Source organism: Drosophila teissieri, chromosome X (assembly GCF_016746235.2).
Source record: "Drosophila teissieri strain GT53w chromosome X, Prin_Dtei_1.1, whole genome shotgun sequence".
Lineage (NCBI taxonomy): Eukaryota > Metazoa > Arthropoda > Insecta > Diptera > Drosophilidae > Drosophila > Drosophila teissieri.
The window spans coordinates 16,812,586-16,840,002 of NC_053034.1; the positions used below are offsets into that span (position 1 = coordinate 16,812,586).

General features: G+C 44.1%; 3 protein-coding genes across 10 annotated transcripts; 2 read left to right on the forward strand and 1 right to left on the reverse strand.

The window, feature by feature from the left end:
* Positions 1–3,401: 3,401 nt before the first annotated feature.
* On the forward strand, positions 3,402–6,758 carry LOC122623399 (homeobox protein prospero). Its single transcript, XM_043802544.1, has one exon. It carries the CDS (start codon positions 3,932–3,934, stop codon positions 6,089–6,091), a length of 2,160 nt encoding a protein of 719 aa, XP_043658479.1. The 5' UTR covers positions 3,402–3,931; the 3' UTR covers positions 6,092–6,758.
* Positions 6,759–10,845: 4,087 nt separating this feature from the next.
* Positions 10,846–24,285, reverse strand: LOC122625021 (autophagy protein 5). 8 transcript variants are annotated; one of them, XM_043804845.1, is made up of 6 exons: positions 20,094–20,327; positions 19,915–20,014; positions 19,727–19,832; positions 19,100–19,325; positions 18,868–18,973; positions 10,846–11,354 (listed from the first exon to the last, which is right to left on the reverse strand). In XM_043804845.1, the coding sequence occupies exons 1-6, from the start codon at positions 20,244–20,246 to the stop codon at positions 11,236–11,238; spliced, it is 810 nt and encodes a 269-aa protein (XP_043660780.1). In that variant the 5' UTR covers positions 20,247–20,327; the 3' UTR covers positions 10,846–11,235. The 8 variants fall into 8 exon arrangements, with proteins under 8 accessions (XP_043660780.1, XP_043660773.1, XP_043660775.1 ...); XM_043804838.1 differs by lacking the exons at positions 10,846–11,354; positions 18,868–18,973; positions 19,915–20,014; positions 20,094–20,327 and adding exons at positions 22,591–22,841; positions 22,926–23,106; positions 23,166–24,284 and having other exon boundaries at positions 19,153–19,325; XM_043804840.1 differs by lacking the exons at positions 10,846–11,354; positions 18,868–18,973; positions 19,100–19,325; positions 19,915–20,014; positions 20,094–20,327 and adding exons at positions 22,591–22,841; positions 22,895–23,106; positions 23,166–24,283 and having other exon boundaries at positions 19,748–19,832.
* LOC122625019 lies at positions 20,789–27,368 on the forward strand. The gene is made up of 3 exons (XM_043804836.1): positions 20,789–21,261; positions 22,087–22,404; positions 24,419–27,368. Exons 1-3 carry the CDS (start codon positions 21,178–21,180, stop codon positions 25,919–25,921), a joined length of 1,905 nt encoding a protein of 634 aa, XP_043660771.1. The 5' UTR covers positions 20,789–21,177; the 3' UTR covers positions 25,922–27,368.
* Positions 27,369–27,417: the final 49 nt, after the last annotated feature.

Sequence of the window (27,417 nt, forward strand, 5' to 3'; positions counted from 1 at the left end):
CTTCTTGGGGCTCCATCTTGCGATTCTTCGGTCTTCAAGCGCTCGTTCTTCTCGCCGCTCCTTCATCTCTCCTTGCTTCACCGTTCTTCTGTTTGTTTGTGTGGGCTTATTCAAACGCAGACAGCGCGGCGGCAGCAGCGTCGTTGAAAAAAAGCAACCTGAGGTTCTTCTACTCCTACCGCTCGTCTTCCGTCTCCTCCACCTCCTCCTTCTCCTCCTCCACCTACTGCCCCTTCTCTGCGAGATTGGAGATCATAAGTGCCCCAGCACGTCGTTCTCCTCCTTTTCCCTTTTCGTCGGCTGCCGCGCCCTTTCCCTTTCCCAATTTTTTATACTTCTTTTTTTTTCTTCAACTTTTTAATCAATTCATGGGTATGGGTGGATGTGTGTATAGGTTTCTTCGATTTTTACGTTACCTTTTTATATTCAATTTTTATCTCTTCGCCTTCGTCTTTTCTGCTTCTTTTTTTGTTTTGTTTTTGATAAATCGATTTAGAAGCCGACGGGGTCTAAATAAAAAAAAAAGTGGAATTCTTTTGATTTTTCTGTGCCAGTGTGTGTGTGTGTGTTGCTTTTGAACTTTTTTGTCGGTTGAATTTTTCGGCCCGAGTGTGTGTGCGTTTTTTCGGCATATTTTTGGGTTGTTTGTGGCCGCTTTACTTGGAAATGCAATTCAAAAATGTATTCCTCTCGCCTTTTTCAAAGGGTTTTTTTTCTCTGGTTGTCCTACAGATTTTTTCAACAGTTCTATCAATTCTGTGTATTTTGTAGCGTTTTAAAATTAGATCTTTTTGTTTCTTTTTTTTTTGTGATATGTATTGTTTTTTAAAATGTTGGATTTTGGTTTTTAAATAATAAATTTGAAGTATTTAAATTTTTTTACCCTTAGCATTAACATTCTTTTTAGTTTCAGGGATCCAAGGATTTATTACGTCACGATCGTACATCTAAGCCCTTTTCGGTCAGTGCATCCAAGTTTATTTCTCGCTGTTCTCCCCGCTTGTTGTATTCCTTTTTTTCCGTGTGCAGGCGCTTCGCAGGCACCATCTTGTCTTGCCATCCCTTTCCAGCTTCCTTGATCGCTCCAGACAGTCCGTCGTCGGCTTTTGATTCGTGGGCACAGTGGGACGGGTGGCGGGGGCGGAGGTTTGCTTTTGGGTACAGTGGGGCGGGGCGGCGGAGTGTCGAAGACGTGGGAATCTGGACGCTGGGTATCTATGGATTGTTGTTGTTTTTTTTCTTTTTGTGGTTATTGGTTTTTTATTTTCTTTTGGAGAGCTACATAGGTGACTCAAAGATCGCTCGCCCCATCCCGCTCGCACTTCATCTTACCATATCGCACGCGCAAATTGATGCTCAACAACAACACCATATATTTGATTTGTTTTATGTCATTTATTCTATTTTTATTTCATAAATTTGCATACACACGCAAGCGAAGCAGCCCACTGTCACCGACAAAAAAAACACACACACACAGTCAAACTCGCATGCGAATAGCAAAAGAGAGCGAGGTGTGTGCGCCAGTGTGTGTGTGTTTCATTCATGAATTCCAGATTTTGCCGAAGCAGGAGAACAGAAGAAGTAGAAGAAGAAGAAGAAGCCGAGTAAGCTGGCAACGAAGAGGTAGCATTTTGGTTTGTCATTTGCAACAAGTGCGGAGAGGCTGGCTCTCTCGTACACATAATGTTGTTGCACTTATTGCATGCCCTTTTAGTTTAGTTTTTGGTTGCATTGTTTTATTTTTTCAATTTTTTTAAGCTTAGACAGAACGGCGGCAACGTCGACAGAAATAAGCTAAAGCTACATGCAAGTCTATATGGTATATGTATATGCACCCACGGCCATAACAACGAGTACAAAAAACCAAGATAGTTGGAAACCTCTGTGTTTGCACGGCTCTACATGTGTGTGTGTGAAATATAAAAAATGCAGCAATGCATTCAACAGTTGATTCAAGAGAGAGCGAAAGAACCCGCTCTCTCTCGGTCGGTTTGGTTAGCGAGAGAGCGGCGCTCAACAAGTTCGTTCGGCGATCTGTTGCGTCGTTTCGACGGATGTGTGTGTGTGCGTTGGCAGGAGGGGGGCGGGGGCACAGGGGTGTGGGTCAAAAGGGGTGGGGGGCTATGGCCGTCGTGGAAGGGGTTACGCGGGAAGGGGGCGTGTGGAGTGGCAGTGCCAGAATGTCTGGCAGCCACGACTCTGGCGCACACACACACACCATTCAAAGGTGCCTTTTGCACGCGTGTGTGTGTTCGTGTGTGCATGTGTGTATCTGTGCGGGCAACTGGCAGAGCCAGCGAATTTGTAGCGCAGCCAGAAACAACAACACAGCACAACACGGCAACAGCAACCGCAGCCGCTAACGAAAGTCGCAGCACAGTGGCGCAAAAAGCTGCCGGCTAAGGGTTAAGTCTAAGCCTACTATAACATTTTTAAATAATTTATATATAAACAGGGATTTAAAGTGATATCCAACTTGTTCGTACCTTTGTTAGCTTAAGAGTTATGAATAAACCAAGTGCGCTCTTGGTAAAAAGCTTACAGTCTTTTGAAATTGAAAGATTTTAAAAAACGTTTCAGTAATTGACTCGATGTCCAACATATTTAATTTTTCTTTAAGAAGTAAATATTTTATACTTTTTCTCGATTTAATCACTTGATTTATTCTAGATAAATTAATTCTTGTAAAATAAGCACATTATATATTTAATTTTGTTTATACACAAAAATGCCATGCGAATTGGACCCACTGTGCCGTTCGCGGTGTTTGTCAGTTAGTCAGTCAGTCGGGTGACTGTGGCAATCGAAAAGAGTGGAAAAAGAGAGGGGGGTCGACAGCTGGAGGGGGGCAGGCGCACAGGGGCGGGGGAATGGGTTGTTCCGTCCCCTGTTGTCCATTCGGTCCCACCGTGCACACAACACACCACAGCACAGCACAGCACGGCACAGCAGCAACAACAACAGCAGCAACAAAAGCGCCGCTACAGCGAACTGGTATATTGGCATCCCGCTCGCACTTGCACTCCAAGTACGCACACATGCAAGCGCAGACACCTCGCGACACGATTGTCGTCAGTTTGTCTGCAATGCTCAGCTTCAGCGCCATGCGCTCTCTCTTTGTTGCTCGCTCTCTCGCTCCCCCTCTCTCACTCTTTTTCACTCTCTCTCACTCACTCTCCCACTGCACGCACACGAACACCCACACGAACAGCAGCAGCAACAACAAGAGCCAGCAGCGCACACCAGACAGGCAGGCACTTTACGCCTGTGTGCGTGAGCATTGCTGAGTGAACCGCTGTCGACAGCGGCGCCGGCAGCGACGCCGGCCGAGGCGCGGCAGTCTAGAACGTATCTTCGAACTAGAACGCCGAGGGCAGAACAATTGTGTTTTGGATTCCTTGCCGTGCGGATCGCAAACGCGAGTTATGAGAAGAGCGTAGTAAAACGTACGAGAAGTAGCTAACAAGAAAAAGGAAAAGAGCAGAAGAAGCAACAGCACGCAGACATATATTTTTTTTAACTGTGTTTTATATATCCGATCTATACCAATCGAAATATACACAATCATATAGATTTGAAACGGATTTTGAAAAGTGCTTTCAAATAAACTCCAAGAGTATCTCAGCGAGTGTGTGCCAGTGTGTGTATGTGAGACGCGTCGCTGTCGACGTCGCTGCTTTGGGGACAGAGCTGCCAGATCGCGAGTTATGAAAGCGCAAGCGTCGCACGCAAGTAGCAACAACAGCTACAACAAAAGCACCTAAAACTTACTACCTACTACTACTGCAAAACAGAACACCAGCCAACACACTTTTGTAGCTGTTTTTTTTTTTTGCTAAAACAACAAATCAAACAAAACTGTCCAGAATCTTGGAAAAGAAAAAAACCAAACACTCTGTAGAGAACGCCACGAAAGTAATACATAATCATGGATAGCAGCAGCGAACAGTTGAACGGCTCGGGAGCTTTGAATTTCAAGCGGCCCAAGGATTCTTCGGAGAATGCCACAAACAGCCACACAAACAACGGCAATTCCTCGGGCAGCCCCAAGATGGGAAGTCGTCGCATTTTCACGCCCCACTTTAAGCTGCAAGTCCTCGAATCGTACAGGAATGACAATGATTGCAAGGGCAATCAGAGGGCCACGGCCAGGAAATACAATATTCACCGTCGGCAAATCCAAAAATGGTTGCAGTGCGAGTCAAATTTGCGCTCATCGGTGGCCAACAATCAGCAACAGCAGCAACAGCAACAGCAGCAGCAGCAACAGCAGCAGCAGCAACTACTCCCGCAGCAATCGGTATCGCCGACACCGGCGGTCAAGGTGTTCCATCAGCTGAGCCATCCGCTGGTGCATCAGTTGCATCACCATCATGCCGCCGCGGTGGGTCATCATCATCATCATGCCGCCCACCATCATGCCGCCCATCATCATCATGCGGCAGCAGCAGCGGCGGCAGCAGCAGCGGCAGCAGCAGCAGCAGCAGCCCACCATCATGCCGCCCACCATTTGCTGGCGGCCAATGGCATGGTTCCCCACCCACTGGCCGCCCATCCACACTTGCATGTCCCGGTGGCAATGCATCCTCAAATGCAGCATCCGAAGGAGCAGCAGCAGCACCAGTTGCAGCAGGAGCAGCAGCAACAGGATCAGCAGCAGCAGCATCAACAGCAGGAGACACCGGCAACCATTGCCACAAACGGCAGCAATCAGGGAGCCTCGAGTGCCCTTTCGGCGGCCAAAATAGCCGCTGTTGTTGCCGCCGCCATGGCTACCAGCAATGGCAATCCCACACCGACAGCAACAATCCCCGCCAGTAGCAGCAGCAACAGTAACACATTGCCGAGCAGCAGTAACAACAACAACAGCAGCAGCGGCAGCAGCAGCAACAACTGCAACAGCAACCAAGTGCCAATACAAGTGCCAATCCTGAGTGGATCCCCGGGATCCACGTCGTCAGCCAGTCACATTCCACACATGCCCTATGCCTACCATCACCATCACCATGGCTATCTGGAGAATCGACTGGAGGCGGTTGCCACACCAGCGCCCATGGACCTCTCCCTCGGATCCTCTGCCCGCCGTCAAATGCAGCTGAACGATAAGGATCCATCTGGTGTGGATCTCACCTTCCGCAAGCGTAAGGTCATCACTAGTCCGATGCAGCCGGATAAGATCAGTAAGCTGGAGGAGGTGATCAAGAAGGAGCCCGAAACGGAAACGGAAACGGAGAACGAGAACGAGGATGTGGAGGTGGACGTGGATGTGGAGACGGAGCAGCCGGAACAGCCGGAGGAGCACAAGCTGCCCTCCAAACAGGTGAAGCTCTTCAAGCCCTATTTGCTGGACGATGATGAGGAGCAGGATCATCATCATCACCATCACCATCACCATAGGCAAGAGGATTTGGATGAGGGCGCTGCCGAGGAGGAGCACGACGACGAGGAGGACGAATCCCGCTATGCCGACGATGATGAGGTGGACGCCAAGGAGTCGGCCGACAAGAAACAGCGTCGCCTCAAGAAGAAGCCAGCGGCCATCAACGAACAAAGGGAGCCCATCATCTGGAGCAATCATCCGTATCCCGGTGGCTGTGCATCGCCCGGCAGTTCGATCACCAGCAGCTTTCAGTGCCCCACCAATGTGCAACAGCAGCAGACGCAGACGCAGACATTTCCCGTCGCCGGCGGGAGTCCTAATCAGCAATTTCAGGACAACTGCAGCTCCAGCAAAGCCACCACGCCCCTCAGCCCATTCTCGGCGCCCGCCCTCTCGCCCACCGGCTTCTGCTGCCCCAAAGGATCGCCCGTTTCCGGTTACGAGAGCAGCTCATCCACCTACAGCGACAGCGGCAGCAACTACAGCCTCAATCTCCAGCTGCATGCCGTCTACAACGACAATCTGATGTACATGCAGCAGCAGCAGCAGCAGCAGCAACAGCAGCAGCAGCATCACCTGCAACATCAGCAACACCTGCAGCGCTGGCTGGATCAGGAGTCCTTGGCCAATGCGAGGACCTCATCGGTCAGCCGACCGTTGATCCTCGTGCCGGATACTGCGCCCACAAACCTGACCCTGGTGGCCTAAGAACACACACAACCACACCCACACCCTCACCCACAACCACACACACAACAAACAACACACAGAATAGGAACTAAGGAAGCAGCAATCCCACCAATCGGATGTTATAATGGCAGTCACTGGGCCTGGCCTTTTAGTACCCTAAGCCATATTTAAGCTTAAAAACCTTTTTTTTTAGCCCTACCACCTAAGTTAACCTTAATACAAAATTGTACATCTAAGCGCAAACATATATCTTCCAAGCATATCAGCAAAAAAAACCCCAACCCTAGGTATACATACATCTATTTTATTTTTTTTTTGGTTACCTACTAAGAACAAATTAAGCTTAAGTTGAGTTTTTTTTTTATTTTCGTTTTGTATTAACTTGTGTAAATAGTTGTGTACAAAAAGTAAAACAAGGCGAAACATTTGAATTTGCTTAAGAATTTCAACGCTTCATTTCATTTGTAGAACTTGTGGGGGAGTATATGAGTATATTAAGTGAGGAAATGTGAAAAATGCAACTGGAAAAACTGAGAAAATTGTTAAGAGTAAAGCTTTAAAAACGAAACAAATACACACCTTTACAATACACATGTTTTTATTTGGAAATTGAAAATTCTTGTGATATGACAACAAAACAAAATTTTAATAAAATTGTTGAAAACTGAAGCTTATTGAATATATAGCTATACATTTATATTTATATATATATATATATCTATATATAAATATATATATTTACAAACACAAAAGAGAGCAAGAAATTTAACGTAATATTAAGGGTTACATCTAAAAGTTAATTCTAATGATATACAATATACATATATACAATATATTTATATACAAACAAGAGGAAAACGTTTTTTTTTTGTCATTGCCAAGGGAAATATTAAATGAGCCTATTACATAGAGAGAGATATACATATACCTAAGTGCATGTGTGTATATAAAAGCAGTATTTTTATATATTACATTTGACAACAACAACAACAATAATTGTGTGACCATAAGCCAACAAACAACCACAACAACAAAATCCAAAAGAAAACGAATTGATTAAATTAACAACAGAAAACTAAAAAACTTTAAATTGAACTGGTTTTATCATTGAATTTGTGTGTCGGGTGTTCGCTTTCAGATGACTGCAAATATTTCAGGAAGATCTTCCTGGTTTTTTGGGGATCAACAGTTGGTTATTGATTATAAATTATAGATTGATAATCGAGTTGCTTGGTTTCTAATAGATGATTCTAAAACATATCGCCAAAGCACTGACTTGTACCTTTTGCCAAAGTGCCTCCATCAATGGGGATAATCTAGTTGCTAGATGGTAGATGCTAGATGGTAGAAGCTAGATGGTAGATGCTAGAAGCTAGATGCTAGATTCTAGAAATATCGCCCCGCCTTCAGCTTCGTAATGCTTCTTAGCTGACTGGGTGAGTGGTGAGTGGTTAAGACCCCATTTATAGCACCGATCGCCGTTTGATCTCTGCGATCATGGCGAATGCGGCATTCGAATGGTGTGCGTTATTTGCGTGCCTCATTGTGACAACTCATGGGCTATCCGTCACTCAAGTCGGGGCATGGCTTAAGGCTTTGGGGCTTTCCATTTCCATATCCCTGCCCCCTCAGAGAGGAGACCACCCACCGCCCCATACGCGAACAACTCGGTTTCTGGTCGAAATTCGCTTGGCACATTTCAAACGGCGGGCTATGACTAAGCCGCAAATTCTATAATGATCGTATTTTTAAAACGTTTAAAAATAAAGTGCTCTCGTTTGCCAATGTGTGCGCCAATCACGAGCCCCGAGCCGCAGCATTCAGCATTCAGCACCACTGCGATCCACAGCCACAACCACAGCCACAGCCACATCCACATCAGCATCAGCACCACCGCAACTGCCACCGCCGCCAGCTATCGCATCGTATTGTATCGCATCGTATCGTATGGGATCGGATCGGATTGGATCGTTTTGGTTTTGGTTTTGGTTTTGAGGGATCGGTTCTCGAGACAGAGCGGCACACTCATTGTTTTTCACTTGACGCGCTTTCCCTTCTGCAGAAGGGAAGCAAAAGGCGAATCGGAGCGATCGCTGCCAAAGAATTTTTGCGACATTTGCGGACAAAACGGACGGACGGACAGAGCGATCGCAGACCCCATGGGATACCCTATACCCTATAGTCACAAGACTATACCCTATAGTCATGCACTAGACAACAAATTGTGCCACTACTGAGGATCATAAGGATAAGAGTGTTAGTCCTTTGAGCAACCATTAGATGAACAAGTTATGCTCATTGGATGAATTTCATATTACTTAAACAACGCAATTTTGCTCGGTGTAGAAAAGGGCGAGTATGGTGATGGTGATGCTGCTGGCAGATCGGAACTGTTGGCATCTATGCGATTTGATCGTTCAGGTGATCGTTCCCACGTAGTCAAGTCAAACTGCTGACGACGTTTGGCGACACAAGAAATGGGGAACGGGGGGTGGGGGGGGATCGATTCGGGAGGAAAGACAGATAGATAGATACAGATAGATCAGCACAAAAGTCAAAAGAACACAGCGAATTGGAGCACTGCAGCAGATTGGGAAGTACCAACAGTTTACTTACCAAAGTTTACTTAATTTATAAATGCAGTTTACCTAGTTTATAAATGAAGTTAACTTAGTGTTTAAATACAGCTTACTTAGTTTAAAAAACAGTGTATTTAGTGTATAAATACAGCATACTTAGTTTAAAAAAACAGTTTACTTAGGGTACAAATAAAGCTTACTTAGTGTATAAATACAGCTTACTTAGTTTATAAAAACAGTTTACGTGGTGTATAACTACAGTACCCTAATCTTTAATCTGAAAACGATAGGAAGTTTTGGATGAAGTGGAACTATGGAGAAGGATCAATGGAGGAGGATGGAAGCTCAGTAACGCAGGGAAAAGACCAAGATTCATAGAAGAGGACCCGGCAAAAGTGGAAGGTACGAAGATGGCCAAGATCACGGGGCCAGAATCCCCGAGAGGAGCATACTACGTGTGAAGGAACTGTGGGAGGAGAAGCAACCGCAGATGATTGCTAAATTTCAATTTATTTTCGTGCCATTTTCCTCGAAGCGCGTTGCCGTGTAAACTTTTGCTCGCTTTTCATTTATCTCCCAACAAACTACATACATATGTGGTTGTTGTTGCTGCCGCCCATGCCACGTGACAAATTTCGATCGTTCGGACGTAACAAAAAATATGTACATATATATATATACATTTTGATTTGCAGCCAGCCAAAAATTTACAAAGTAAATAGGGGAAGAAGGCACTGGCACATAGAATTCACCTGAGTCCCGAGACTCGAGTCTCGAGTCTAGAATCTCGAGTACTTTGCAGATGGCAGATATATCTATATATATATACCTATACATATATATATACATATATAGACTTATATAGTTTGTTATTGATCAAGCGAGTTTTGCGCACCGTGTGATGTTGTAATCAAAGGAACGGATCTCGCGCGATCCCATCGGCCATCGTGACATAATCTCTTATATGAATACCTTCAGCTGTGAACTGTACCAATCGGTGGGATATATATACATATATCTTTTCGAGCAACGATTACATAATACAGCTCCTGAAAAGTGAAAGGAAATGTATATATCTGTATACCAAGAGCACTTCTAAATGCTAAAGATGCCTGATCGATCAGAATTTGCAAAGGGATCCATCAATGTTCAGCGGCGGCAGTTCGGTGGATCCATCAGATTGCTGATACTGCTAAACCCATAATGTCTTACAAACTTCGATTTGGACTAATAATTCATACGAAAATTGATTCTAATTTGGATTGGCTTTTTATCAGATGTGCGGTTTATTTTTGGACGCGCGCTGCCCAGACAAACGATACAAATAACAATCAAATAAATCATTCTCGAGTGCTGCAAAAGCGTTAACTAATTATAGAACAGGACAATGTGGTTGTTCTTGTTGCTCTGGTTGTTCTTCTCCTTGTTGTTGTTGTTACACTGTTGTTGTTGTTGTTACACTGTGACTATGTGGTGTTTTTTTTCGTGGCTGACAGTCACAAATCGATGCTCTTCAAATAAAGGAGAGATCTCCGATTTCGGGGTTGGCCAAAAACATATTGTGTAAGGTCCGTCTGCAAATAGCAACTAAATAACAAAAAAAAAAGCAAAAATAACAAAGAAAGGCAAACAGATATAGCACCACCACTCCAGACCCAATTTCCAATTCCAGGCACTATCTTGACAGACGGATAAATCGCGACCGAAATTGATAACCTCGCCCTCGGTACTTTTGCTTCTTCATGTATATTTCACTTTTTTTTTTATATATTTTTAGTTTTTTTTATTTTTTGCAGGGCTTGACCAGTTTCCGGCGGCTTAAAAGTTAGCACAGCAGGTTGATCGATGAACACTGCCATGCACAGATTTTCCAATCCACTCGAAAAAAATATATATATATAGAATCCAGTTTCTATAACGTTTCGATTCCAAACATCAGGCAAGTTCGTTGGCAAACTTTTGCTAGAAACTTTTTCCCACCGAAATATACAATATTGGGAAATAACTTTTGTGTATATATATTTTTGATTGGGTCAATACAAAATAGCTTCCATTAGTCCTTAGTGTGGCGTGATGTTATTTCAGTGTATAAAACTAGTACTTAAACGTAAAGAAAACTGTGCTTAAATTTCAATAGGCTTTTCCGCAACACAAATCGGCAGCTAGGGCCGCAGAATAGAAGAAAAGTGTAACTTTATGCAATAATATGTATTGGTATTATTAGTTAGTGGGTAGTTTCAGTAATCGTTTGGTTTGCGCTGCTCGCTGCTTTTAAATGCTCACATATATCGTAAATATAACATACAGATTAGCTTAACTAGACGCGTTTTTCATTAATCAGAGGTATATATTTATATATATATATATATATATACTCGTATATGACTGTAAATCGATCGCAGAGGATCGCCCTGGGATTTGCTGGAATCGAAAAATAGAACAGCACACACACAAATTCACAAGCACACACGGACACAGGCACACAAACACAAGCACAAATACAAATACAAATGTACACACACACACACAGGCGAACTGGGCAAAACGTGGAAATTATAGGGCTATATACATAGGGGGATAGGACTAAGCATCCTTGTAGTCCACCGATAAATGCAAGAAGTTGTCGGGATAGCTCAGGTGCTCGGACATCCACTGCAGCTGCGTCTCCTCGTGAAGATCGATGCCGTGGGTGCGGCATCCAACTGGAAGTAAGTAGGAAGAATGTTGCAGTAATACTTTGGTAACACCATCTATAGTAACTATAATAATAACTAAATAATAACTATATATAACTATGGTATCTAAGGTACATATCTAAGGTATATATGGCATCTTTAGCATCGGGCAGCTAACTTAATGGCACTCTAAACACAAAGTCCTCACCTTTCGTGCTTGAAAACATTATAAAGTATTTTATTTATAATTCAATTTGAATTTAGAAATAGCCCTAGTATTTATATTTTCCATTATCGATCATTGCTAAGCCCGCAAAAGGCGGCACGCAAACACAATCGATCTTCATAAAATTTAATGCGATTATTTCAAGTTCAAAGCAATTGCACCGCTTCGCATAAAAATGAACCCAGGATCAAGCACAGGATATTGCGGATATTCACGATCAGTACTGTGATTTGCTAAATGCGTACTAAGCGCTTACGCACTTACATAACAGATCAGCAATCAATATTTGATTAATGAGCAAGTACTCGTACATATGCAAGTACAGCTATATTATAATGAATGAGATCAGCCAGCTAGATTACTTCACACTGCACCCACTGATAAGGCCTTATCGCAGTCGCTTCCATTTGGCGCATAAACAGCGCATCTGATCAGCGGATCATGATCAATTTGGCGAGCCATAAAGATTGTGGCAATCGGAATGGAAAATGGGAGGAATGGAGGCATAAACTTGGCATGGCTTGGAAATCAAAGTTTTGGCGCCTTATCAACGTTTGCTATTCTTACTTTTTGGGCTACTAATCGTGTCAATTTCGTCATTTTTAATTTTAGCATACAAAGTGTAATTATAGATTGCCGATTGCCAATTGCCAATTGCCAATTGCCGATTCTCGATGCCATCCGTTCGATGGGTTAAAACTGGCGTTACGGACAAGGCATTATACCTATTATATATACATATATGGTGTTATGTGTGTGTGTTGGTTGTGCTGATAGTGGCTGATTACAGGCGGTGGGAGGCGCTGGGAGGCGATAAGATTTGTGCAACGGACGCGAGTTCAAGTAGGCCGCATGGCTCTATGGATCCATGGAACCGGCGATACTACCGTTCCATTCCATTCCATTCGATTCGATTCGATTTTGATTTTGATTTCGATTTGGATCCGTTGCGGTTGGGCAAGTCACGAGTTTAATGACCAGGCTAATGGCGCTAGCCCAAAAATAATAAATATGGGAAGCGAATGGAATTGATTGGCGATACAGGGGCAGGCACCTGAATGTGTGCTATCAAAATACATATATACATATGTACGTATATATATATTTGCATGAAGATGCTGAGAATTCGGAAAGCTAAGATGCTGGAATGTGTGACCAATCAGTTTCACAGCTGGGCTGTATTTTAATATAATTACCAGCTAGAAATAAATATAAATTTTGTATATTTAAGGCCAGGTACTAGTTGAAAGCAATAAAGCAAAGCAATAAATATTAATCGCTACAAGTGCAAATGATGGATGTAAATCTATTAGATTGTTCCAAAGTTCGTCGAGTTGAGCCGAGTGGTAAAACGTAAATGAGCGATTGCAATGCACAATCATTTGCAAATAAAAATGTTTAATGACTTGTGTGGGCATAGCTATAGCTAAGTAATATAATAATACGAGCCCGCATAATATAGTCATTTTGCAGAGAAGTAAAATCTCATTAGAACTCATCATTAAACTCAAAAAAGTCTTGTTAAATGTGAAAGAAATTGCTAGTTTTTTAATTATAAACCCTATAAGGTAAGTCGCCCTAACCCATCTAAACTCAAAACCTGATCCGCTTTAATGGTAACATAATAGAGTAATATCTGGGGATTTGTGGGGAAAACCTATAAAACCAAAGACATCACCTCCAAAGCGCCAAAGAGATCATAAATCTTCAATAGGAAACCAACCCGAACGATATAGTACCTACTATACCATACGATACTATGCTATACTATACTATATTAAATGGGCGACAGGCCCGCAGACAAGCATTATATATACCCCCGATCTCGATGATATAGCCTGTACATGTGTATGTGTGTAGAAGGCGAGGCAGCGTGGGAGCGAGAAGGCGGCGTGAAAGAGAGGGAGCGAGGGAGCGAGAGCGCGAGAGTGGCGCCAAACAGTCTGAAAATTTATTGATCCCATTTTTATTATCGTCAACGTGGAAGGTACGATGGGCGTTGGGGGGCGGTTGGGGGGTGGGGCGTTGGAAAACGAACGACATAGCTCATGGCTAAAAATAACAACGCTTCATCGATCTGATAAGGCGGCCCAATCATCATAATCACTTAATAGATTGTGTTCCATAAAGCCATTAAATAGCAGTAAAATACATACAAAAAAATGAAAAAAAGTGAAAAAAAATAAACTCTATCTCCGTTCCAGAATGCCAAACGTTTCGCGATTGCAGTTGGAAAACTCAGCTTTTTTGCAGTTCAGTGACGCCATTGAAGAGTGCGAATTCGAAAAGTGCTAATCAATTGTTTTTGCTCGTGTTTGTCTGTTTGTCTGTCTGTTTGTCAGTTTTGCCAATGAATTTGTTCACTCTTTCATTTTGTATGCCCCATAACTTCAAATTGAATTTTCGGTTTATTTTCATGCAGCTACAAAGTGGGGGAAATTGCGATCAAAGGGGGGCGGCAGTGGGGGCGGCGGCGGTGGGGTTGCGGATGTTTAGCGCAAAGAAATCAAATCGGATTTCGTTGACGGTGCAGTTGAATTCTGAAATGTGAATTCTGAATTGTGAATTGAAGACTCTAGATTGCACCCGATTATGGCCGATCAACCGGGCACAAAGAAACAAACAAACAATCAAACAAACAAACAGACAGTCAAACAGACAGACAGACAAACAGACAAACCAGCCAGAAAGTGGGCAATTAAGTGGATGCACTGACGGGGGGCGTGGCAGGAAGTGCAAGAATCGAGGGCTTTTCAAGTGATTTCTCCCTCTTTTTTCACTTAGCATGGCAACAGTAATTTTGGCGATGGAAATTACAGAGATTACAGGGTTACTTGCATAATTACAACCAAAAGTTTAAGAAACAAAGTTTTAAAAACAAACTGCTAAACTTTTTAAAATTCTAGAGATTCTGAAATGGTTCTCTATGTGGAAGGTTTCCTTTGGGTTTCGGCATCATTCAAATCATTCAAATAATTCAAATGAAGTATGATTGATGATCGCCGGGTGTTAAAAAAAAGGTGAGTTTAAATAATGATGCTGTGAAGATCAACAGGCAAACACTCACACACATGTAGCTGCACAGCCCACCCAAAAAGCGGGGCGTGGCACCACCAATTGTCGCACAAACACTGAAACACACACACCTGCTGCACACATGCACACACACACATACATGGGCATTGTCCAGGTTGCATTTTGCAGGTTGGCATTTGTATTTGTATCTGTATTTTTACATATACTTGTATTTGTATTTGTATTGTTTGTCTGATTGACGAAATGCAAACGAAAAATGTGTCGAAATGGGACTAAGCAAATGCGCCGATGAAAGAGCGAGCAAGAGGGAGATCGAAAAAGCGGGGCTGGGGCATTTGGCTAGCGGGAGAGAGAGAGAGAGAGATAGAAAGTGAGGGAGAGCGACAGAGAGGGGCATAGAAGTGATAAACATTGAGGTGCGATTTCCGTGCGCCGCCGTTTTCACCGGAGTTTTTTCTTCTTTTTTTTTGTGCTGGAGTGCAGCGAGAAAAAAGAATAAGCAGGAAAAAAAGAAAAATATATGCAGCAGGCGCGGGGGAGGAGAGGCAAGGAGGGGGAGGGGCAGGGGCAGGGGATCGAGGTGCCGGCGAAGGTGTAAATACAAATAAGCGGAGGTGATATCTCAGAACTTCCTTTTCACACATTCGAGGGCACCCTACACAAATACAAGCGCAGCCAGCATGCCTCACACGCACACACCCGCACACACACACACACACGCTCCAGCAGCTCAGGCAGCTTTAGCTTGTTTCAAGCTGCCTCTAGCTATTTTTACACGGCAAAAAAAAACATATGTATAAAGCTTATATACATCCATTACTACATCCATATAAACGACATTGTGCAAAATGCTGCATATTTCTTGGCTTATACACTCGGAAAAAGATTTGAAAATGATCGTTTAACATTGAAATTGATTATACAAAATGAATACATTAAATAAACGAAATAATAAACTTATTATAAATAATAAAACTTATAAACATCTACAAAGACACTGTGCAAAATGCAGCATATTTTTCGGCCTTTGCACTCGAAAAAATATTTGAAAAATCGAAAATGATCGTTAAATATAGCAATGGATTACTTTGTATGAATACAGTTAAATATACGTAATAACATAGCCGAATACCCACACATTTTTTTGGACTTCTTAACTTGCATTCTTTAGCTTTAAAAAAAAATGCTAAATTTTCGTAAACTTTTAAAGCCTGGCAACACTGAAAGCCACTTGCATTTGTGCTTGCTGCTTTCGCGGGCAGCGCAGTCGGCGTCGCTGCCGGCGGCAAATGATGAAAGCAGCAACAACAAATGAAGCGAATGCCAATGCACAAGGAGCTGAGCGAGTGCGAGCGAGAAGGGGCAGCGCGGCGGAGCGGGATGGCAATAGAGGGAGCAGGAGCCAAGAGGCAAAGCCAAAAGAAATGCGTTTCTTTTATTTTTGACGCGTCTTAGATTCTTCTTCCTCTGCCGCTTCTTCTTCTCGCGTCGTTTTTTCCTCACTTTTTCACATTTTTTTTGTGTTTTTTGTTGTGTTTTTTGATTTCTTGGAATCGCATCTACTTTGAACCTTCCACGTTCCGACGGATCGGAAGACTCAACTCTCCTCGACTGCATTGTATATTTGAATTTCATTTCAATTTAAATACGATTTTCTATGAAAATGCACGCACCACAAATACGTGCAATCGTTATCCAAGCCATCGGCCCCTCCTCCTTCCCTCTTTGCCCCCCATCCAAAATACCATCCGAGTTTTATGAAAGAAAAAAAAAAGAACCGGGGATACAAATTGATCATGTTTTGAATGCATTTCTCTTTGATTTCAATTTCGATTTGTGTGTGCTTCAAAAATGCGAAAGATTCTTGGATTCTTGCAGTTGGGGGCATAGAATGGATGGTTGAATGTTTGGGCTGGAGTGGCAATAGATCGATATAAGATAGGATATTAGATATAAGATTTAACTTGGTGATGGTTATACTCAATTACAGTAATGGGTTTGTATGTGACTAGAAGTCACACAACCTGTTTGCCTTGCCCACGCAAAATCCCCGCCAAAAACACGCAATATTCCAAACTGATCCCGAAAGATCCCAACACTTGAAAATCCACCGAGTCGAACCAGAATCTGAAACAGAATCAGAAACAGAACCGGCATCATCAGATTGCCTTGAATGGCCCACTTAAGCCAGGCGTGCGGCTAAAAAGGAGCCGATGAGGAATCCCTGCTGCATCCGAATCCGAATCCAAATCCGAATCGAAATCGCAATCCTGTGCCAAGGACACAATGGCCAATGGACGACAGTGCCGCCGAGTGCCGGAGTGACCTTTGGGTTTGGGAAAATACGTGTTGATCGACATCCATTGGCAATTGTTTGGGAAATCGCTGGAAATGTCTCACCTTTCGAATGGGAAATTCCCTAGGATCATCGCGTTCGGGCAGAGAAGGCCGGCCATAAGCATGCAAATAAAGATTTCACACCTCGGCCAGCGCACTAGGGTGCATGTTGCACTTGGGTGCACTGGTGTGTAGGCTGCACTGTAGCCAAAAGGACGCGAAACAACGCAGTGAGGATGCGGATCGGGAGGGACACCTGGGAAATACCCAACCTGCCCGAAACATATGGACGCACACAGGGATCTCTCGCGCTCTGAATGGAAATGGAAAGAGCTCTATAGCTATAGGCACCAGCCAGCTATCCATCCATCCATCCAAGTGGTTCCCGAAAAAAGTAGAAAACCCTCACAATATAATTCGTAAATCCCAGCCGCAGGTATTTAGTTCCGCCTTTTGTCCAACTTTGGAATTCCCAATGCTATTATTGCACCTAAGCCACTGGAGTGGGAGGTTTTGCAGTGTGTGTGCGCAGTGCGTTGCAAGTTGCTGCCAGTGCGTTGCTTCCTTCTCTTTCTATCCTCCTCTTTCTCTCTCTGTCGCTCTGTTATCGCCATCCCGCTCTGGTTCGTGCTGTCGCCGGCGCCGCAGGTCAACAGCGATGTGTGGCATTTTCTAACAGTTGCTGCAGTCGCAGGTTGCAGGCTGCAGGTTTTGTGGCCGTTCTATGCTGCAGGTTCTACGACGTTGATGTTGATGTTGCAGGTTGCACAGCTTGTGTGGCAGCTTCCCTATGATGACGCATTCGCTGCTGCTTGCATGTTTCAACAAGTGGCTTTAAGTTTACACTGCAGCTGCATGTTGCACTCTCTATTGCTGGTGTCTTAGCACCTGATATGGCTGCTGTTGCAAGTAGCAAGTTGCTGCCTGCGTCTGCCTATGTTGCACAATCTATTGACTTTTTATAGAGTCCACGATTATGTTTGCTACTAAAATGAATCATTAATATATATTTAGTTGCTGCATTGCTGACTTAAGTCGCCCAAAATGGCTGTTGCGTTTTGAAACAATTGCCCATGTTGTTTGCGCCTGAAATCGCTTATGGTTTTTCGGATGTTATTTTTCGTTCATTTGCAGCTCTAGCTGGATGATTTTGTGATTTTGTTGCTCTGCCGAAAATCCACACGCACATTTTCATGGTCGACAAATTTTCAGCCGGCAGGACAAAGCATTTTCCATTCGTTATTGTCTCGCCACGCACTCCGTCGTCTGAATGGCCAAAAGGGAAAATGTGACGAACTAGAGGGAAACAGGGCGCATTTTTGGCCAGGTTTTCAATGGCCACAAGCGAGATGACCAAAAAGACCTGCGATCCGATCCGATCCGCTCCGCTCCGGGTCGCTTTTCCACCCCGGGCCCATTGTTTTCCATCGGAGAATCTCCTTTTATATCTTCTATTCGTATTCGTATTCCTATTCCCATTCCCATTCCTATTTGTATTTGTATTTCTTTTTTCTCGGCTTTTTGTTCGGATGGGACATTGATGAATTGAAGAATGATTGCCGGAGAGTGCCGCTCAGGGCGGATTTTTCTTTTCGGCTCTGCTCAGCTCTGTTCTGTTCTGTTCTGTTCGATTCGGTTTGGCTCGGCTCGGCTCGTTTGTGTTATTCAATAGAAAAATAAATAAGTCAGACGGGTGTGGGCCGGGCCATCTGAAAGAGATACAGATAGATAGACATGCACTTGGCCATGCCAGACTGACTGGCACCTTTTCCCTAATTTCCAAGAGACGCTGCGTCTGCGCAGACAATGCGTTCGTTTTTCCTCCGTTTCTCCTTTTCCCTTGTTCAGGTTCTTCTTTTTTTTAGAGTGCCTGCGGTAATTGATAGCCAGCCAAAGATGCAAGGGCTAGAAACGAAAACGAAATGGAAAATCCCAACTCACCAGCTTTGCGCACAGGTGTCGATAATTCGGCCATCAAATCGGCCAAACTCTTCTTTTGTCCGCCCTCGCTGATCGGCGAAATCAGTTTCTGGGTGTACGTGAAGTCCTATCAGTAATGGAGACAAAAGAGAAGCATGCGGAAAATCCATCAATTTCTTAGCTCAACTGAACTGAACTGCACTGAACTGAACTGAACTGATTTGATCTGATCTAATCCTGGTTTTCCACTTACGTCGTCCGTGTAGATTCGCAGGGGAATGTTTTTGAAGGACTCCTGATCGCCATACGGTTCCATTAGCCGCCGATTGACGGCCCAGAACTGGTCGAACTTGTCGTTGACCAGCCCCAGCCACAGTTGATTGTGGTCCTTCTTCTGCATTGCGGATATGACCAGGCCGCGATGCTTCAGCACATCCGCCTCCTTCAGGCAGGACATGTAGTGCGATTCCAGCAGCTCCCTGAAAGTGGCAGATCATGGGTTATAATTCACAGTTTGCAAGCAACAGTTTGTGCACCCTTCAGGGATTACTACGCTTTTGATTAAATATTCAATGCTATAAACTATTCTGGTACGCTATTCTTTAGGCCAAGTTGAACTTATGAGTCATTATACTCTATATTTTATAATTAGGTGCTATTACCAATCGTAACTTGCCATATTGGGCATTTTGCGACAATGGTTTACTTCTCTTGTAACATGCAATTTGGCTGATAGACAATGATTTACCCTGCTATTATTTCGGTGTATATGTTCGCAAGTTATGATGGGTTATAGATAAGATTTGGTGACCACAACTGAGCTATAAGCTATAATATAGTATAGCTGTAGGGCACACAAACTGCAATCTTTCATAAATACTTGGAGTTGAGCTTGACGAGCGTGTCCTCGGGGAACTTGGAGAAGTGAATGGTGAGGCACCAGGGCGTGCTGTCCTCCTCCGGGTGCAGCAGATCGTACAGGACACCTGAGCAGGGTTCAAGACAGTACCATTAGTATTAAGTAGCCATGCTATGTTATCATCTAGTGAATGCATATAGAAAGCCCACCAATTGGATAGTGCAGGCGCAGGGGCGTGCCATTGAAGTCGAACCACACGGCTCCATCCTGGTGCTCGGCGCTTATGTAGCGTGAGAAGTACTTGCGCACCTGCCAGGATATGAACGACAGTTGTGGGGTTGTGATAAGTGGTACGAATATTGCGATTTGGAAGCCATTGTTTGTTTACCTTGTCGGTGACCAAAGGCAAGTAGCTGAGTCGCGATATCATCAGATAGAAGGGCTCTGGCTTTATGCCCACGATCTCGTCCCGGTCCGCCTGGAAGCATATGCCTATCTGGCCCTCCCAGATCATACGCAGCACCTCGCGGTCGTGGGCCATGTTCCTTATTTGGCTTTTGTTTTGGCTAAATTATATTTTACTTTTTGCACAATACGACTGGCCGCGTTGCCAGATGGGCGAAACAATGCGATTTGATAATAGTGATGGCACATGACCGCGAATGATGGCAGCGCTGAACTATCGCGAGCGGGCGAGGCTCAAAACTAGCGTTGCCAGACTGTTGGATTAAGGTTTATTCAACGCCTATTTTTAAAAAAAACTTCAGAGCCACTGAAGTATTTGATCACAGTAAATAGTTACACCTTAAATATATAACTTATAAAATGTATAAATAAATTGAATTTGTTTGTAAACAGGTTTTTCGTGTCGATCAAAAAGTTGGTAACTCCAAAAACGCAATTATGAGAAATTCAAAATGCACGCTAGGCAGGAAAATATAACAAGATTATATTTAACATTATATATAAGCAATTCATTTATTATTTTAGTGCTGCGAAATCATAAAACCGGTTTGTTTTTGAAAAACCATAATTTATCGATCGCCGTTACTTATCGATGACGATTGCAGCAGTTGCATGCAACCGTGCAGCGCATAAATAAATAAAGTCGACTTGCCTCTGCTCGCTTTTTGGGTGATTTTTTTTTTGTGCTGCGGCTGCGCTTTTCGAAATTCGAATCTCCGTACTCGCTGTGCGATATGATGTGATGTTAACTATGAAATGATCAACTAAATGCGAACGCGAAGCTATCGTAAAGCCCAATAAATCGGATGAATTGAAGGAAAACTCCAGAAATCGCATAGCCCAACTCCAGCAACAACAACTTCAACAACAGCAACAAGAACAACAACAATTCGGAATCAGAGGCGCATTGTGTGAGCTAGATCGACGAAGGAGAGGAGAGGGAAAGAGAGCAGGAGACGAAGGAGAGTGGGAAGAAGGAGAGGAGAGGCGGAGGAGTGGTGCACAGAATGGATGTTGAAATACCTGTTTTGGCTGGATATCTTAATGTGCCGACCCAAACTGGATTTTCGCTAAATCGCATCTCGAAAAAGGTATGGAAAATCGCCGTATTCTCCGCCCTTCCATCTAAATATTTCACCATTTATCGGCTTTTAAAAACTGTTTATGCTGTTCGTAATTATCCCACAAGTGCGTAGTTTTCGACAAACCCCAAACAGGACCTATGTGTTATGTGAGTGTGTGCATGTGCGTGTGCGTGTGTTTGTGTCTGCATACTTGTTGCATACAAATGAGGCCCACTGTGCGAGTGGAAGTGAGACGCACTAAGCGAGTGAGCGAGAGAGGGGCCGACTCCATACAGTTAGGGCCAAAATACTAGCATCAAACAATGCTTCACACATAGTTTTGATATTTTGAGATAGTTGTTATATCAAGAACTGATATCTTTAAACTTAAAATTAAATTGATTTTGCGAAATAATGATCATAAACAATATATGATGTTTTGAAGTTATAGTCAAATTTAAATAACATATTACATAGCATACATATGTTGATCTTGTGTGAGGTACTATTATCTTTACCCCCGTTGTTGGAGTTTCAGATGGCACACACAGCTGGCGATTCATGCTATTTCATGGTATTTGTGTTTATGTGCGACAGGAAATTCTTGAGCCAGCAGAAAACTGGGGGAAAAGGGTGGTGGAGGGGGGGTCGCAACGAAGGGGCAGGGTGAGGGTGAATGAGTACTTCGCGGTTTAGCCCATTATGTAAACCAGAATCTCAGCCCTACTCATACTCTACTAATACTCTATATAATATTCAGCATTAACCCATGCAGAATAGTTTCGAATTCATTATGGTTACTTTTTCTTCAGAACGTTAGTAAATTGTAATCCTTTTGGAATCATTTTGCAGAAAGCATGCAGCCGCTACTGTTTGCTCTTCAAGGCCAGTCGCCATGGGATCGCCCGCCTGGAGATGTGCGAGAGCAAGGAGGACCGCAACCCCAAGATCTTCACCCTCGAGAACTGCGTGAAGATCACCCAGGAGCCGCCGCCCGAACGCCTCATCCACATCGTCAAGCGGCAGGCGACCCTCACACTGAGCACGAGTAGCGAGGAGGAGCTCAAGGACTGGATCACCGCCCTGCAAACGGTGGCCTTCTGCGACACCTCACCATCGGGCGGAATCGGTGCCATCGAGGAGGACAACGACCTCTACTGCAGCTCCTTTGTGAGTGTTGGATCATCTCTGTATAAACTTGTTGGGGTGTGTCGTTATACATAGATGGTTAATCTTATTGCACTGCATATGTATTCAAAGAATTCACCAGAATTTTGCACTCTACAGGGCACATCCATTTCACTGATACAGTTAATAAGAAAGGGGTTACACGCTGTTCTTAGATTAATGTACTACCTTGCCTAGTTGATTAGTAGCGTAGATGCAGGGGGCAACATCTGATTTCCGGATCATCGATGGTGCGAAAGGACAGCCAGTGATTACTTCCGGCAGTCTGTAGAAATTCCAGGTAACGCACAAAGGTGTCATAGCCCAGGAACTGGACACGGTTACATTTAAGCGTATGATGATGCAGAGCCCGGCGATCGTAGATCCAAATGCGATCAGTATCTCCGCCTCGTCCCTGTAACTTCTTTCTCGAACCCCGCCTGTTGCGAGAATTGTATAACCATTATGTTGCCAATCAGCGACCGAGACTTACATGCCCCTGATGGCTTTGTAGGCCTTCTTACCCACAAACGGAGTGCGGGACAACATTTTCAGCACTGGCGGCCCGCTATCCATTTTCTTTAGAAGACACATTAAAAACGTGTAAGGCAGACAGTCAAAGCGAATGGCATCCATCATCTTATATGAAAATTTGATGCGTTGTGGCCACTTGTGATGCAGCCAATAAATGGCGGCTAGAAAAACCTAAATAATAACCAAGAAGTAGTTGTAAACGATGAAGCTATTGATAGCGAAAAACGCACCTCCATTTCCGAATTCACCGCCAGCGAAGATAATCCCAGTAATCTCTGCACCGTGTCAGCTTCCAGATACAAGTACTCCTTGCTGGCGGCGAACTGCAAAAAGATACTGCTCAATCGCTCCAGCAGATTCTCCTCCAGGCGCATTCCCATCAAATTGCCTTGCAGATATGTGCACAATGCCCGGTCCGGAGTACGAGTGCCCTCACTGATTCCCGTCCAGCAGTTGCCAATGAGTTCCTGGCAATCGAAGAACGTCGCAGCCCTTAAGACCTGCATCAGCAGAGTGGAGGACATGGTGTCGGCTGTCTCCAGACCCCAACGATACATGGCCACAAAGGCCCGGGCGGAGACCATCGAGCTGGGCAGCTGGAAGATTTGCGAAGGCGCCAATTCCGGTTGCCGGAAGAAGCTCGAGAGCACTTGCAGCACCATGGCGTGGCAGCGGAACTGCTTGTCCTCCACCACCACAATCAAGCCAGGTCTTAGGTTTTTCCGAAACATTGTCAGCAACGCATCGCCGGATGACTTACGCAGCGGACCTGTGGCTTTAGCCCAGAGTTTGTCCAATGCATGAGCAATGATTTCATCGGGATCCACTTTTTTGGCCAGTTCTTTGAATGCTATTTTCGGATGACCTATTCCCGTTGCGCTGGTGCGTAATTTATCCAGAACACTGTCAAAGTTGCCCACTCGCAGATCAAAAGGCTTTTCCAGCGGAAAGGGTGTTTCAAAGGGCAGTTTGTAGAGGTCATTGTTTTCCGTGTCTTCTGTCACTTCGGAGTTTTCAAAATCGCTGGTATTTGTTTCCTCCGGGTTACTTTTCGTCGTATCCTCATTAGAAGTCTTCCCATTCGGAGGATTCTCATTGCAAGGCTCTTCACTGGGATTCTTCTCATTCGGATTGTCCTTATTGAGATTCTCCTCATTGGGTTTCGCTTTATTTGTAGTCCCCTTATTGGGAGTCTTCCTATCCTTATCCTTTATATGATTTTTAAATATTTTGGACATAATGTTAAAGGATACATAATCGTTTTTGACGTTGGATTTTGGCTGTTTTTCTTTGGGTTATTTAGTAAAAAATAAAGGCTCTAAGAAATATAATTTACACTGAAAAGGAAAAACAATGCCAACTTTTTAATGTACAATCAAATACTGAGCATAAGAGTGTTATATTACTTTCGTAACTATTAAATCTATGAATATATTACGAAACTTCAACAATAATTGTAACAACCCTTTTATAAATTTTGCAGGATGGCCTGTTCATCATCACGTTGATTCCATCGGAGGCCTCCATTCGCTGCTGCATTGAACCCAAGACGTATATGCTCCAGATGACGCCCACCGAGCTGCAGCTGAAATCGGAGGATTTGGGCGCCACAATCGCCATGTGGCCATATCGGTTCATCAGGAAGTACGGCTATCGCGATGGCAAGTTCACCTTTGAGGCGGGCAGAAAGTGCACCACCGGCGAGGGCGTGTTCACCCTGGATCACACCAATCCGCAGGAGGTGTTCCGCTGCATGTCCGCCAAGATGAAGTCGATGAAGAAACTGATCAGCGGCGACAGTCTGAGCACCTTGGAGTGCGGCGAGAATCAGTTTAGTGCGGCAGCTGGCATGGAGCCCGGCTCGCGCAGCCCCCTGCCACCATCGCCGTCGAGTAATCCGCACGGCGGCGAGTTCGAGATCAACTCGACGCAAAGCTGCATATCCCTGAGGGGCTTCATTAGCTCCAACGATTCGCTTAACAACTTCTCGGCGGGTGGAGGGGCAGCCAGTGGCGCCACAGCAACGGGTGTAGGAAGTACTGGTGGCATCACGCTATCCGTGCCCGCAAATAGCTGTAGCAACAGCAACAGCAGCAACAACAACAACAACAGCATCAGCAGCAGCAGTAAACACATTCCCAACAAACCGCCACGCAAAAGCCCGACAACCCATTGTGATAAATACAGGAACATTGTTAAATATGAGCCTGTGGCCATAACGACGATATCCTCGCCATCCGCCACCTCCGACGTGAACAGTTCAGTGATACTGAAACCGCACGAAGGTGAATCGATATCCCTGCCGGAGACATCGCCCGACCTACCGCCCGACTTGCCGCTGCGCAATGAGAGCGCCTCGAAAGCACCGCCTCCGGAGCGCGACTACGAGTGCATCGAGAACATCACAGAGGCGTGGCGCACAAGGGGCGTGGGCGATGTTAGGCACTGCGAACGCATGCCCATACTCTGCGATACCTCAGAATTTGTGCGCCAGCGATCAGTATCGAAATCCACCTGTGGCGGCGGCCAGAATACACCCAAGATCATAGACATCGACATCGGTGAGGGTTGCGCCAGCGCCACGGCCATCAGTGAATCCAATTACGATCGCCTGGACTTTCTATCGCCGAACAACAAGACATCCAGTGGCTACAAGACCATTGTGAATGTCACACCCGGCAATCGCATACGTTGCAGTCCACCGCCGCCCAATGAATACGAATTGATCGCTAGTCCCGATACGGAGAGCTTCCGTAAGGCCGATGATAGCCATCGCGGCTACGGTGTGCTGCGCAAGGCTAGCACCACTACGAACAACAATAATCTAGGAATCTCCAATAGCAATATCAGCAGCGTTGGCGGCGGCAGCAGCACCACCATCACCACTGCCACGGCCAACAAGAGCAGCCTCGAGGCGGCAGCCATCGATCATCGCAGCTACAATGGCCTCAACTACACGATGGTCAGCAAACCGAAGCGAGTGTAGACAGCTCTGAGCTCTGGCAAGGAGCCAGAGATCCTGGAATCGAACTGGGTGCAGTGGGGTTTGTGGTGTGGATCGGGGGTAGATAGTCCTAGTTTTTATTTGTCCCACAACTGTTGCTGTTTTCAATTCAATTTAACAATCATGTTGCCTTGTCAATTTGGACTTTCCCAGTAGTCGTCAGATGCATGACTATTTTTGTTATTTGACGCCAGATGAATAAGCATGTGTGTGCTTTTCGATTCGTTTTAAGGCTTGAAATAGCATGAAATAGTATGTTAAAAAGAAAAATAATCGAAATATTGAAAACAGTAACGTGCCAGTAACTTTCTACATATTTTCATTAATCGCATTTTGAGTATAAGTGAAAAAGAAGAGACTGCCGAGTGCCTTAAACAGTTCTACAAAAAGAATGAAAATGAAAAAAAAAAACTGAAACCGGCTGGAAATCGAGGGAAGGAAGTGCGTCGAATCTCCAAATCATAGAATCTGTCCTTTCCTTCGCCATGCCAAAAAAAAAAAAGAAATACCATTCGAATCGTTCAATTTTTTTTTTTTGTAATTGTTTGTTTTTCGTTAATTATGTTAAATTCGTAATCTGTGATTGTATTGTTAATTGTAAAGCTGTTACATTGTTAGCAAGCACTGCCCGCCACTTGATCGCACTCGAAAAAATTTCACCCGGCTCTTACTTAAAATGTAGAGTTTAATTGAAACGAAAGAAGAACAAACAAAGAAAACTCAATCGAATCCTGGACGTAACGCAAATTTACAAAATGTGTATGCGATTTGTGCTAAATATATGTGTTTTTTGTATATTTAATGTAACTAGATTTTAAATACACACCGCAATTGTACTTGTTTCTCCGCTGGTTTATCCGTCCGTCTTCTCAAGGTTTTGCTGCCATATAACATAGATCGGTTGGTTATTCGAATTGTTATTCCTATACGTTCTTGTATGTTAGATCATATAGCTGCCATAGGAACAAACGGTGTGATGCCATTATCTCAATCCCACAAATCTCCCAAAACAGTTGACTCCATTCGCTTGTTCAATCTTAGACTGTACATATAGGTTTCCTAAGTGTTTGTTTTCCAAATTGCACCTCCTCTCTTAGCCCCCCATCTGTAACCCATGCACGTTCGAGTTCTCAAGCCAGGATTGTTGTAAACGACAGTTTTGAGTATTATGCAAAGGTCACAACAAAAAAAATACATAAATAAATAAAAACCAATTAAATCGAACAAACGAAGGCGAACACAAACAAACAAACAAACAATCGAAAAGAAATACCAAAAGAAAACTTGTGACTTCCATTTTACTTGAAATACATCAATTTTTTTTTACTTACTTTACGTTTACGATTATGCCTATTGTAATTATTAATTTTTGTGTCTGCCAACTATTATTGTGTAAATAAAGACCAACCAACAATCAAACCAATCGAAATAAAGTAGTTTCATTTCTGTATCTCAAGTATGCCATGCCAAAAATCTCA

Excerpts from the sequence above, each read along its gene's own strand:
- LOC122623399 (XM_043802544.1), top strand. The coding sequence starts at position 3,932 with ATGGATAGCAGCAGCGAACAGTTGAACGGCTCGGGAGCTTTGAATTTC.
- LOC122625019 (XM_043804836.1), top strand. The coding sequence starts at position 21,178 with ATGGATGTTGAAATACCTGTTTTGGCTGGATATCTTAATGTGCCGACC. Across the intron at positions 21,262-22,086 it reads TAAATCGCATCTCGAAAAAG|AAAGCATGCAGCCGCTACTG; the intron begins GTATGGAAAATC and ends ATCATTTTGCAG. Across the intron at positions 22,405-24,418 it reads ACCTCTACTGCAGCTCCTTT|GATGGCCTGTTCATCATCAC; the intron begins GTGAGTGTTGGA and ends TAAATTTTGCAG.
- LOC122625021 (XM_043804838.1), bottom strand. The coding sequence starts at position 24,173 with ATGTCCAAAATATTTAAAAATCATATAAAGGATAAGGATAGGAAGACT. Across the intron at positions 19,833-22,590 it reads CTACTAATCAACTAGGCAAG|GTGTCCTGTACGATCTGCTG; the intron begins GTAGTACATTAA and ends AACCCTGCTCAG. Across the intron at positions 19,326-19,726 it reads CTCGTCAAGCTCAACTCCAA|GGAGCTGCTGGAATCGCACT; the intron begins GTATTTATGAAA and ends TGCCACTTTCAG.